The sequence below is a fragment of the Micromesistius poutassou genome, assembly GCF_964030765.1.
Source record: "Micromesistius poutassou genome assembly, chromosome: 18".
Taxonomy (NCBI): domain Eukaryota; kingdom Metazoa; phylum Chordata; class Actinopteri; order Gadiformes; family Gadidae; genus Micromesistius; species Micromesistius poutassou.
In genome coordinates, this window is record NC_140288.1 from 10,099,247 (window position 1) to 10,112,834 (window position 13,588).

Sequence of the window (13,588 nt, forward strand, 5' to 3'; positions counted from 1 at the left end):
CCAGGTGTCTGTCCTGGAAGGTTTGGAATTTTCCAATGCAGAACACAACATTTTACCACATGTCTGGCTGTAATAACATAACCGCATATAAAACACTGAACTATGTTGGCAGACAGAGACCCACAGTTACCAGCTGCTTTTTATGCAACACAAAATAAAAAAATAAAATGGAAATCGTTTTTTTCAAGAATGCGAAATAGGGCAAGACTGATCTTGAAATTGTTTTATTTCAGGAGGATTAGTGTACACATTCACAAACAAATTGGCTAACATTGATATTACAGATGAAGAGGCATTCAAATAAAAACAATAACATTCTTCCAAAAATGAAATGCAATTAAACGACAGAATTCCCTTTCATCCTTTATTTCAGATCAGCAGAATGGAAACCTTTTTCCTGACAATCAGTCCCTATGAACCCAAACACTCACACTATGGCTGTTTGTGTTCGTCACACTCTTAAGTACGTGTGTGTGTGTGTGTCTTTGTGTGTGTCTGATGAAAACTTTCCTCCAAAACACACACCCACTCAAAAGCTAAAGCAGTAGCCCGCACTAACTGCTGAGCTAGCACATGGAGGGCCGGTGTTCAGGGCCCCCGTCTGAGCGCTGGGCGGGGCTCCTCCAGTGGAGGCTGCTGGCCCACATCGATCCTGCACCCAGTGGGTGTCACTATGATGGATTGTTCTACCAGGTTTCCGTGGGGACCAGGCGGTTGACCCCCCTCCCCCTCTCTCCCTCTATTGATGAGCTCACCACCTCCCCCCCCCCCCCCTCCTGGTTAAGTACTTTTCTCCCCGGGTTAATGAAGTAAAAACATGGAATGAGTGGAGGGACAAGAATGATTGGTGTGGCTGCCTGTGCGCCTGTGCGCCTGTGTATGTGTGTGTGTGTGTGTGTGTGTGTGTTTCATTTTGGCGGGCTGAAATTGAAGTTTTGTCGACATGTGCGGTCAGGCATGGAGAGAGCGACTCTGATTTACATGGAATTGCAAACACAATCAGCCCTGTATGACGGAGACACACACACATGCACGCACGCAAGCACGCACACACACAGTCCTTTGATCCACAAGGACCTTGCAATCACTTAAAAACTGTTCTATTTTTAATGGTTCTTGTTCTTGCTTGAGAGAAACGTGAAAACAATGATTAAAGAGTTCTTACAACATGGAGAAAAATTGAAATAGATTTTCCTGACTCTCTTACTGTAATCAAATCAACTCTGGACTCTGATGGCAAACACGCTGCCTATGCTCCTAGAGTTGATAGGAAAACAGACTTTATTTTAAACAGATGTTGATAAGAGACACTACAGCGTCTGAGGAAATCCCAAATGGATGGAAAGTGGGAGCAGTAGCCTAATTCTAGGGTGGAAGCTGTTGTTATCACAGTCTGCGGCCCTCGGGATAGACGGGGAGAGAGGACAGATACAGGATGTAATCGAGAGCAGCATTTGAATCCAATCGGGAACTGGGCAACAATGGAGTGGGGGGGGGGGGTCAGAGTCTGTGTGTCCGAGACGAGTTGAGAATCAACGTAAAGGATTACCTGACATGTGTTTTGAGTTTATTGAGCTTCAAATTACAATGAATAGATATTTTAGTAACGTCTTCTTGGCTTTCTGGATAGTCCTGTCTACAACAGCGCAAGACCTTTACATCAACCAGACGCTATACTCCTAGCCCCTGGCTATTGTGTTGTTCTTTGTGTATTTTCCTTCTAAGTATGACTAATCATGAACTAAATAATTCCAGAACGTTGCATCAACACAGGTAATGGCAGGACACTGTTTCCAATCAATCCCACGTGAGATCACTTAGCATATAATCCGTATGTTGAGTGACATCACCTGGCACCACATCGTAGCCAATCAGAGCACAGCGGGCCGCACTCGGTGAACTGTTAAGTCGCTCGTAAAGAACCCATCATCTTGGACCTACAGACCTTATTCACCTACAGCGGCAAGACCGGCTAGTCGGGCCAGGAAACCTCCTGGAATCCTCAGGAGAAACCAGGACAGCTCAACGAAAATGAGATCCAGACGGGAAATGGAATGAAACAGGATGCATTGAGTTGTCATGGTTTGCTCAAAGATTCTAGAAGGTTTACCCACCACAACTAACCTATAGGAGTGTTTCACAAGTATCGCTGACATTCCAAGCCGCCATCTTGGTACTTTTTCACCAATAGAATAAGACTAATAAAACCTGCTTGCCTCTTGGTTAATCTTACACTCTTGGTGAAGAAGCAGCAAGATGGCGGGCTGGAGCTTTATATGATTGAACCTCAGATCAGGTGATGGAACCCTCCGGTCTGCCAAGGGGATAAGCCCCCATCACTACCTCCAGCCCGGCCGCCTGCTCTGTCTCACACGGTGGTGATCTTCTTGTCCTTGGTGGCCTGCTTGATGGCGGCCTGCTCGCAGACCATCTCCTTGAGCCGCTGCAGCCGGACGTTCTGCGTGCCCATGTCACCCACGCCCGTCTGGCTGCGCTGCAGCAGGGACAGGGCGTTGATGTACTCCAGCTCGCTGTAGCGCACGCCCTGGTCCACCACCAGGCTCAGCAGCTCGTCAGCGCTGTTGTACAGCATCTCGTAGTACTGCCTGGGGTGGGGGTGGTGGAGGAGGAGGAAAGGGAGATAAGGAGGTGGTGGAGGAGATATGGATGAAAGTGGAGGAGGAGGAAAATGAGGATGGGTGGAGGAGGAGAAGATGATGGGAGGCACGAGGGAATAAAATGTTTGGGACAGAAGAGGAGAAAAAACTGAAATTATTTCTTGCCTTGCTTTTGCATAAATCCAGTAGAGCATCTTATGAATATTAATATACAAGAACAACAACAACAGGAGCATGGAGGGAAAGAGTAGTAGAGCCGTGTAAATAACAGCAGGAATAAGCCTGGACCTCACCCTGTGAGTCTCCACCAGGACCTCAGAACAGATGGAGAGAGAGAGAGAGAGAGAGAGAGAGAGAGAGAAACAGAGTGAGAGAGAGAGAAACAGAGAGAGAGAGAGAGAGAGAGAAACAGAGAGAAACAGAGAGAGCGCGAGAGGGACAGGGTGCGAAGAGAGAGAGAGAGAAAGAGAGAGACAGAGAGAGAGAGAGCGCTCGACTCTACAACCACCAGGACCTATTTTGTTGTAATAGAACAATGCTGACAGAACCACCAGGGAAAGACTGTGTGCACAATGAATAGTTCCAGGGCATGGACCCCTCTCGATGGGCCCGTTGAGACGGTAGAGGCATTCTGGAGTGCATACTGATAAACAGCAGGTGCCCCCCCCCCCCCCCCCCCCACCTATTGTGACTCCACTCAGGAGGACACATAAAGGTCAGACAGTTTTAAAAAGCACTCAACCTCGTCCAAAAGGAAAAAGAGCAAAGAGAGGAAAGAGTTTGGCCTAAATAGTTTGCCAATAATCTGTTCCTTTCTGTTGCTCTACTCATCTCTCAACGTGGCTCGGCAAAGGTTTGAAGGTCCATTTAGGCATAATAGATTCATTAAAGATCCCATGGTATGCTACTTTATGGATGCTTTTACATAGCTGTTAGTGGGCCCCAAATACAGTATTTGAAGACATTCAAGAAATTCAGCCTTGGTGAAGAATTACAGCCACTAAGAGCCGGTTTTTAGAGGCGGGTCAAGGTGGCGGGTCACGGTACCATGCGCTAGTGTTTACAGTGGAACACTGAACACTCCTGGTGCTCCGGCGGGAGTCCTGGAGCTCTATATCTAAATAATATCATATTATATATAGAAAAGCTGTGTGCGCCTCCGGATGATAATATGAATCTCAAATGACTGCGTCGGGTTCTCCGACGTCTCTGGTTCTTCAACTTCCATGTCAATCTTAAGTACAGACTGAACTGCAAAATGGAGGCGAAAGGGATTGTTTCCCGCGACTGTCTCCCACCGGAGCCCCGCTGCCCGCTGACCTCCGCCAAGGCGGTGGGGGCTCGGCAGCGGGCAGCGCAACAGACGCAACAGTCCCTTTCTCCTCCATGTCGCGTTCCCAATTCCTTCTCAACCATGGCCGTGATAACCCCCACTACGAGTCACGTTGTGGACATACAAGAGACGTCAGGGAACCCAACGCAGTCTAGGCTTTTCACCAAATGGGAGCTTCATGCAAGCTTGCGTTATTGTGTTGTGTGGTATGCGCCATAACACCAACAGCAGAACGGTTATCCAAATAACAAAGAAGTGTACAACACTAGCGTTACAGTGCGTGTATTCACACACACACACACACACACACACACACACACACACACACACACACACACACACACACACACACACACACACACACACACACACACACATGGTGGTAGCTCATTGTCTCATTAGTGGTCCAAATTCTCTGGGCGGGAAAAGCAGAGAAAGGTGAGGTAACCTGGCCCCTTATGACGACATATGGGCCACACTCAAAATCGGCGCGTTTGAGCTTTAAATTTTTCAAAAGCGGAGCCGTATACCTAGTGCTCGTTTTATACCTAACGCTATTTGTAGCCACTGGGGGACCAGGGGCAGGCTAGGTGAACTCACATTAATGTTAGAAAACCTCATAAAGTGAAATTTCCATGCCATGGGACCTTTAAAAAAATTCTGCTCTTGTTGCTTTTTTTCTGAATTAACAACATAATTATCTCAGAATTCAACAACAATTTTAATGGGGGAAAAATGATGCTCTGCTTTTCTGAATTAAACAAGTTTATTATCTTAGAACTCAAAAGAATCTGCTCTTGTTTTTCTGAAATAATGAGACACCTTAAAATCCACACTTGAGTGATTCACTTGAGAGCCAGACTTTAAAGAAGCAAACGTCCCTCCTGTTGAGATGAATCCAGTTCTTCTGTGGTTTATGTTTGAGACGTTGGCAGATGCTCGTGTCCTTGAGTGATATTGAGGGTGTTGTTACCTCTGGACTGTGGGTGGATCAGACTGGTTCTGCGTTTCTCCAGGATCAATTGAACCGTTACGCTTCACGGAGATGAGCGGATACCTCTGTAGTGCATCCTCTTCTGCTACATGTGGTCAAGCCAACAGTCAGATTACATCATTTCCCATGTTAACTAAAACAAGTTAACTTAGATGCTTCTATTGACCCTGTACTTCAGGGTCAGCTTGGGGGGTGAGGCTGAAGAGCAGCAGCCGTAGTCTACACAGGGGAGTTTCTCGCACGGGTTTGTCGAATCTCATTAATTCTGAAAAAAGGGTAGAATAACTTTTACATAACATAGTGTTTTGATTCTACCAGTAGCTGTGCCTCTTGCTCCCCTCCTAAACGATGCTCCACTCCTAAACGATGTTCTACTCTCCAGGACCGCAGGCAGTGGTCTCTCTCTGCCTGTCAGGAGGACCACATCACCCCTTTGGGCCTCTGTTTGCTCTGCGTCGCTTCAGCATCAACGCTACATTAGCATCGGGTGCTAATGCTTCCTCTGCAAAAACAAAAAGCGTGAGGGGAAAGAGGGTGGGAAGTGTGAGGGGGGTGAGGAGAGAAGGGCAGCACAGGGGGGGGGCTAACACTTCATTACCCAGAAACTTAGAAAGCAATTTGAAACGGCGGAAGAGCTGCTAATGAGATTCTATCTTGCACTTCTCCAATGAAGAACCCTCTGTACCCACACACACACATTAAGTATCTATAAGAGACGTATACTGTACATTGGAGAGCCAGCTAATGAAGAGGCTAGCAGAGCCTATATCACCCCCTGGTACCAAAGTGCACTGGGGTTTGTTTAGCCCTCATCTCACTCTCCACACACACACACACACACACACACACACACACACACACACACACACACACACACACACACACACACACACACACACACACACACACACACACACACACACACACACACACACACAGGTAACTCCTCCCATCTGGTGCGGCTTGCTGCTGTTGTTCAAATGTTCAATGGGCTCCCTGGCACACGCAGCGCATTAGGCTGCTCTACCCAGCGTCGCCGCGGCGACAGGGCACCTGCGTGTGTCTGCATGTGTGCGTGTGTGCATGTGTGCGTGTGTGCATGTGTGCGTGTGTGCGTGTGTGCATGTGTGCATGTGTGCACGTCACCGGCACAGGAGAAGGAGAGAGGCGGGGTGAGGCAATGACAGAGAGAGAAAGAAGAAGGGAGTTGATGAGTTGAGAGAGAGAGAGAGAGAGAGAGAGAGAGAGAGACGTAAATAGAGGGAAAGAGAGAGAGAAGATTCAGCACAAAACGAGTCCCTTCGTTCGTCCCTCTTGAGCGTGAACAAAACGAACGCCACGCAGTCTGCCTCTGTCAGCGCATTTGGAACAACACATTAGTTAGCACTGTGTGTGTGTGTGTGTGTGTGTGTGTGTGTGTGCGTGCGTGCGTGCGTGCGTGTGTTGGGGATGGGAGGGGGGCTCGGGGCTAGGACGAGAGTAGAGGAGAGGGGAGCAGAGGAGGAGGAGGTGGAGTAGGAGGAGTAAGGCGGGGGGGGCAGAAACCCCAGAGCTTGTGTCGGTGCTGACAGATGTCCGACGCGTCAGAACAACGCAGAGACAAACAACAAGCTTAACGCACAACGGAACCCGAATGCGACAGCAACACAAACGAAGACACGAGAAACAAACGCCACGGGGAAACACTGAATCCCTACTCCGATCTCTCTCTCTCTCCCTCTCCCTCTCAGCATCTGTCTTTCTCGGTAATGAGGACTGAGGCTCGTCGAGAGAGCGATCGTCGCCTCGTCGGCTGAGATCATCCTCATCATAATGCTGCTCTATGGCCTTTTCTCACACACACACACACACGCGGTAAAGTGTGTGTGGTGGGCGTCTGAGGGGTCTGTAAAGCACCGCAGTGCCATCCCACTGCAGTGGGAAGTGCTTGTTCTGACAGAATGGTAATGCCCGGGCTCAGGCAGGCTGAAGCCGCTCAAACACCAACCGCCTCTCCCGCCTGAAGACCCACACACACACACACACACACACACACACACACACACACACACACACACACACACACACACACACACACACACACACACACACACACACACACACACACACACACACACACACACACACACACACACACACAGTCTGTGATGTAACCTCTGACCAGGTATACAGCGTCGTGAAGCCACACACCGGGTGTGTGTTCCCGCTGCTAGGGAGGGAGTTGTGGGACTCATCATTTTCCAGGAAACGAGCGGAAATGAGCACTCACACACACAAAGAGGAATCCACAGAGTTGGGGTGGTCTGTTGCCAGGCAACGTGGCTTCATGGAGCGTTTTGTTATGAACTGTTTGGAGACAGACAGGGGAGAAGGGCGAGGGAGTCTGGAGATCCTCGGGATGAAGGACTGATACAGAGTGAGATACAGAGAGAGAGAGAACGACTCTTAGAGCGAGAGAGAGGGAGAGAGGGAGAGAGATGGGAGGGAGACAGCGACGGAGTGAGAGAGCGCATAGAGGAAGCAGTGATTAGAGGATAATTAATGCGGTGCTGGTATGTAATGTTTGTTGATCATCAGCGTCTATACATTGATTCAAATATTCATTCTATTTACATTGCAAATAAATGCAAAGCTTGCTCACTCTATTTATTCTCTCTCACACACCCCCGCCACACACACACGCACTCAAACACACACACACCCAAAGATCTGACGTCGACATTAGACACTGCGACATGCTGCTGCAGTCGGAGCAGATGGTCTGTGGACGTGTGTGAGTGTGAGTGTGAGTGTGAGAGTGTGTGTGTGTGTGTGTGTGTGTGTGTGTGTGTGTGTGTGTGTGTGAGAGTGAGTGAGTGAGTGTGTGTGAGTGAGTGGGTTTATGTATGTCTATCAGGTCCTTCAGGGGTCTTGGGGGACCCCCAAGTTTTTTTGGCGCCCGATCAGCAGCACCTGAGTCAAGGTCAAGACAGACCCAGCCCACCCTGAGTTCCATCTACTTATTCTGGAACCTTCCCTCGCTCATCAGAGTACTCATCTCATGACAGAACAGCTGGACCGGGATGATCCAAATTACCATTTTTGGTGAGAGAGCAGGTTAAGCAGCGAGAGAGAGGGCGGGACTTTCCGTTACCTCGGTTTAGAGGCGAAAATGCAAAATGTGAGAGGGGGACTTCTCAATCGAGAAAAATCGGTTTTATCAAATTACGTTTCATGTTATCATTGCTTTTATCATGAAACTCGATATATATTCTCCTTGTCTTTGTTGTTGATATTCTATTCTATGTTTTTATTTGTCTCTCTCTGGGAACTGTTAACTGACGTACACAGCTCATAGGAAGTGAGAGAATGGCAAATACATTTAAAATCCTGACTTGTCTAAGGCTACTGCATCCTGCATCAAACAGAACCTCTTTACTATTATTACACACGCTTGTCAAGTTCATGTGTTCAGCCAGTAGGTGACACTGTTTTGCCATCATTCTCATTGTCTGGCAAAGAGAGAATGTGTGAGAGTGTGTGTGTGTGTGTGTGTGGCCTCGGATTTCTGCAATGCTGTTAGCCAGCCTCTCCTTAGTTTTAACTCTGATCGATTATTGTTACTGTGCCCTTGCTGTGGATATCACACCATCTCTCATGCACACACACACACACACACACACACACACACACACACACACACACACACACACACACACACACACACACACACACACACACACACACACACACGCGCGCACACACACACAGCTATAAACAAAGAGTTCTCATAGAAGTCTGACTGTGGTGTATGTGTGGCGGACCTCTGCTAAGCTCTCTACGTCCACTTCCTAGCGAGTTAGAGCTACATTTACATTCCCTACCCGCCGCCACAGAATACGCATAGCAACCCGCTGTTACATTGGTATTGGACCCAGATAATCATAGAGCAAAGGCTGATGGGACGGCTCGCATAAGTGGGTATGAGGCCAGAGCCGAGGAAAAATCGGTGGGACTAAAGTTTTGCTCACTTTATAGAAATTAGTCTTTTGATTGGTCAAACGAGCTCCGTACACGCATTACGACGGCGTGTGTTGAATGTCCTGATAACACCTGAAGTCCTCACACCCACAAGCTGGTGAGGGGGTGACAATGAGGACCCACTCTCTAATGCATCTTCCCTCACTCTCCTCTCCTGTGAGCTTCTCTCGTCTCCCTTCAACTCCTCTCCTCTCTCGATCCACACTGCCCTCCTCTCGTCAAATTATTTTCCCTCCTCTCGTCTGTTATTCTCTACTCATCTCTTCACTCCTGTCTGTCCTCTCCTTTCTACTCCTTTCCTCTCCTCTCTTCTACTCAGCTCTCCTTTCCTTCTCTCTCTTCTCTTCTCTCCTATCCTATCCTCTCCTCTTCTCTCCCACCTCCTCTCCCCTCTGCTCTCTGCTCCCCTCACCTCTCCCCCCCCTCCTTTCCCACCTCCTCTCTCCTCTCCTCTGCCCTCTCCCCTCCCCTCTCCTTTCTCCTCCATAACAATTTGTTCAGCATGATTACGGGACGACTGCTTGAGCAAAGCCAAACAACATGACAGACTGTCAGAAAAATACACGACAGACTGATTCCGTTTGTCAGATTTGAATACATTATTCATCTGAATACATTAAGGCCTACCTAACCATGGCTTGAATAATCAAGGATTATAACAAAAAAACAGGTGAAATTGTGTAGTTATACTGCATCACTTTTTGTCTCTCGCATGCAGTCTGTTTTTCAAAAAAATGGGTGGGTGTTGCACACAATATGAATATGTATATCATTGCATATGAATATGTTGATCTTATTCCACTGATTGGATGACCAAGAGCCTGTGAGTGGGTGCAGGGAGAAGTGCTGTGTAGAGGTGTGTGTGTGTGTGTGTGTGTGTGTGTGTGTGTGTGTGTGTGTGTGTGTGTGTGTGTGTGTGTGTGTGTGTGTGTGTGTGTGTGTGTGCGCGTGTGTGTGTGCGCGTGCGTGTGTGCGGCTAGTCACGGCCAAAACCTGTGAATGTGTAAACAATGCACACTGAAACTCCCAATCAACACCTACGCAGCGCCCATCTGCCTTCTAATCGGAAAGAGTGGGCGAAGACAGAGAGAGAGAGAGAGAGAGAGAGAGAACAATAATAATTTCTCTCAAATCAAAAGGGGACAGATTGAAGAAATAACACAGTAATCAACAAACCGCTGCCACCATGAATGCCGTGCGCACTGCACACATGCATGCAGGCAAGGGAGGAGAAGGAACAAAGAAATCTTTTGAAAAAAAGAAACCTATTCATTACCAATCAAACTATCACATCGACCTCAAAGCTGCTTTTATTAATCATTCCAATTCCTTCTTGCCCCTTCCTCCCAATTTTCTTTGGGAGGTCCTTCCCATATTCATCTTTTTTTATATCCTCTGCCTCCTCTGTCCAGTTCAACATCAACTCATCTTCCATATCTCATCCTACATTTGATTCTAAGTCTCTCTCTCTCTCTGAGAGAGAGCGAGAGTGTGTGTGTGTGTGTGCCTATGTATCTGTGTGTGTGCATTTCAATATGTGTGTGTGTGCGTGCGTGTAAGGGATGCGCCAATGCAACCGGGCGGAGCGGTTTAAACCATACGGGCCTAATACACTGTGTGGGCCTCGTGGCTGGAGCCCAAGCGCCCATACTCAATGCTCCCATACCTCTTTTTATGCTGCAAAATCAAGGTATTATTTGAATATACTATTCATATTAAAGAGAGATTATACAATTCTATTTATATTTTGCAAAGTCAAAACTGAAAAGTGTGCCTGTGTGTGTGCCTGTGCCTGTGCATGTGTGTGTGACTGTGCCTGTGCGTGTGTGTGCATGTGCGTGTGCGTGACTGACCTAGCGAAGTCGAGGTCAGCCTCTCGGGACATGGTGATGTTGGTGAGGTTCTGCTGCAGCACGAAGATGTTGCGGCACATCTTCTTGATGCCGGACTCACTGATCCTCTTGAAGTACTGCGCACCGTTGATCAGGATGCAGGAGATCAGGTGACCCAGGCCTGCAGCAGGGAGACACACAGAGTCAAACAGGAAGGCATTCTAGGAGCCATAGAAGGACTTCCTGCCCTCCGCCTCCTCCTGCCCTCCTCCTCCACCTCCTCCTCCTGCCCTCCTACTCCTCCTCCTCCTGCCCTCTGCCTCCTCCTCCTCCTGCCCTCCTCCTCCTCCACCTCCTGCCCTCCTCCTCCTCCTCCTCCTCCTCCTCCTGCCCTCCTCTGCCTCCTCCACCCCCTCCTGTCCTCCTCCTCCTGCCCTCCTTCTCCCCTGGTCACTGAGCCTTTGCCTATTGGTCGCTGAGCCTCTGCCTATTGGTCACTGAGCCTCTGCCTATTGGTTGCTGAGCCTCTGCCTATAGACCTCTGAAGAATAAGTCCCGCCTCTGAGGCTCCGGTTCCCTCGGTCAAATGTCTATGGGAAAGAACATGGGGTTTTTGAATGATCGTACATAACAAACTCTGTAGGTGGCATACAAGTAAAAGCTGCGTCACGTTTTCAACTACAACCGTTTTCATCTAGTTTCCACTGGGTTTTTTGATTTTTGGTGCTGTTAAAGTAGCATTAATAATTGTTTACTTCTTTAACGGCACGGACAATCCAAAAACACAGTCGAAACTAGATAAAAGTGTGTAGTTCAAAACGTGACGCAGCCACCTACAGAGTTTGTTATGTATGATCATTCAAAAAACCCATGTTATTTTCCATGTTATTTTATTTTAGACATTTGACAGAGGGAACCGGAGCCTTGGAGGCGGGAATTATTCTTCAGAGGTCTATTGGTCGCTGAGCCTCTGCCTATTGGTCGCTGAGCCTCTGCCTATTGGTCGCTGAGCCTCTGCCTATTGGTCGCTGAGCCTCTTGCCGATCCAACCGACCTTCGAAGATGTACTGGAACTTGTGCTGCTGCAGGGCGGCCCCCATGGCCTCCTCCATGGCAGAGACGTCCTTGTTGAGCTTCACCACCAAGGGGTCGTAGTCCATGCTCTCCACGTTGGCCACGATGGCGTAGTTCCCCTGCTTGGCCAGCGGGATCAGGTAGTGGAAACAGTGCACCCTGCAGATAGGGAGGGGGGGAGAGAGGAAGGGGGAGGGGGGAGAGAGGGAGTGGGGGGGGGGGGGGGGGGGAGAGCACCATTATATCCTTTATTTAACCAGGTTTAGTTTACCATTCCATTGACTATTCAGGGAAATGAGTTCTCCAGAGCAAGAGTAGGAGAAAAATAGGGAGTCAATGAACTGCTGCTTATAGCTCACATGAGCCTAGAGGAACCTTTATTCTTTGGTTACTGATAAACAATCCTGGATCATTTCTACATATCCTTTGATGCCTGGTGGGTTGAGGTTTTGTTGATGCTCAACACATTAGCTACTGCCAGATGAAGGGAAGACAGATGTCCATTTTTAACTCAACAGAAGTCTTCACACTTTGAATTATCTGGATTTCCCATTTGTGATTTGTTTCCATCAAATCGTACATTCAGATCATATTCTGTTTCCGCCATTTCTTGTTTATGTTTCTGTCTGTTGGTTAGTATCTGTATGTTGTTTATTTGATTCCTCCTCCCTGACTCCTCCCCCACCTGACTCGTCCTCCTCCCTGACTCCTCCCCCCACCTGACTCCTCCTCCTACCTGACCCCTCCTACTCCCTGACTCCTCCCCTACCAGACTCCTCTTCCCACCTGACTCCTCCTCCTCCCTGACTCCTCCCCTACCAGACTCCTCTTCCCACCTGACTCCTCCTCCTACCTGACTCCTCCCCCTACCTGACTCCACCTCCTACCTGACTCCACCTCCTACCTGACTTCCAGGTGCAGCACTAGCAGGCAGCGGTCTGCGAGGTCCTGGAAGCCCCGGGAGAGGTCCGAGAGGGTCTGCAGGATCTGCTCCCGGCTGCGCTCGCTCTCATTGTTCAGCTGGCTGTCTGGCGGGCCCATGCACCCCCCTGAGGCAGCCACACAGACACAGGTCATGAGTCAGTTGAAGACCACAGAAGTATTTTGAAACACACTCACGGGAGATATTCTGAATCGCATACGCATGCACACGAACACAAGAACACACACACACACACACACACACACACACACACACACACACACACACAAGAACTCGGGTGCACACACACACACACACATACACACAATAATTAGCCCTGTTAAAATACCCCCATTTTAATGAATGTGCTGATAGAGTGACCCTTCATGGAATCTGAATTTCCCTCCAAGATTCCCTCAAGTCACGATACATCTGCATGTAACAAATACAAATACAAAACGAACTAAACGAATGAGGACAGAACCAGGTCAATGAAAGTAGAACACACACACACGCTGTTAAGCAACCAAAATAACCATCGCACAACAACACCACAAACAAACACGCTCCTTATGTCCTCCTGCGGAGGCACTAACCTCCCTGCAGCGTACCTGCACCTCCTCCTCTAGTGCTGAGGCAGCAGTCGCCTGTCACAGAACACTCCTCTGTACCACACAACCACACCGTGTGTGTGTGTGTGTGTGTGTGTGTGTGTGTGTGTATGTAAGTGTGCGTGCTTGTGCGTGCGTGTGTGTGTATGTAAGTGTGCTAGTGTGTGTGCTTGTGTGTGTGTGT

General features: G+C 48.6%; 1 protein-coding gene across 1 annotated transcript in view; it reads right to left on the bottom strand.

Moving 5' to 3' along the window:
• Nucleotides 1-214: 214 nt before the first annotated feature.
• The window catches only part of exoc4 (exocyst complex component 4), a 118,059-nt gene continuing 104,685 nt past the window's right edge, over nt 215-13,588 (bottom strand). The window contains exons 17-20 of the mRNA XM_084482912.1: nt 12,776-12,920; nt 11,852-12,030; nt 10,819-10,978; nt 215-2,606 (exon numbers count right to left, since the gene is read on the bottom strand). Coding sequence (XP_084339038.1) covers nt 2,369-2,606; nt 10,819-10,978; nt 11,852-12,030; nt 12,776-12,920 — 722 coding nt within the window. The 3' untranslated portion in view covers nt 215-2,368. The remainder of the gene's footprint in view (nt 2,607-10,818; nt 10,979-11,851; nt 12,031-12,775; nt 12,921-13,588) is intronic.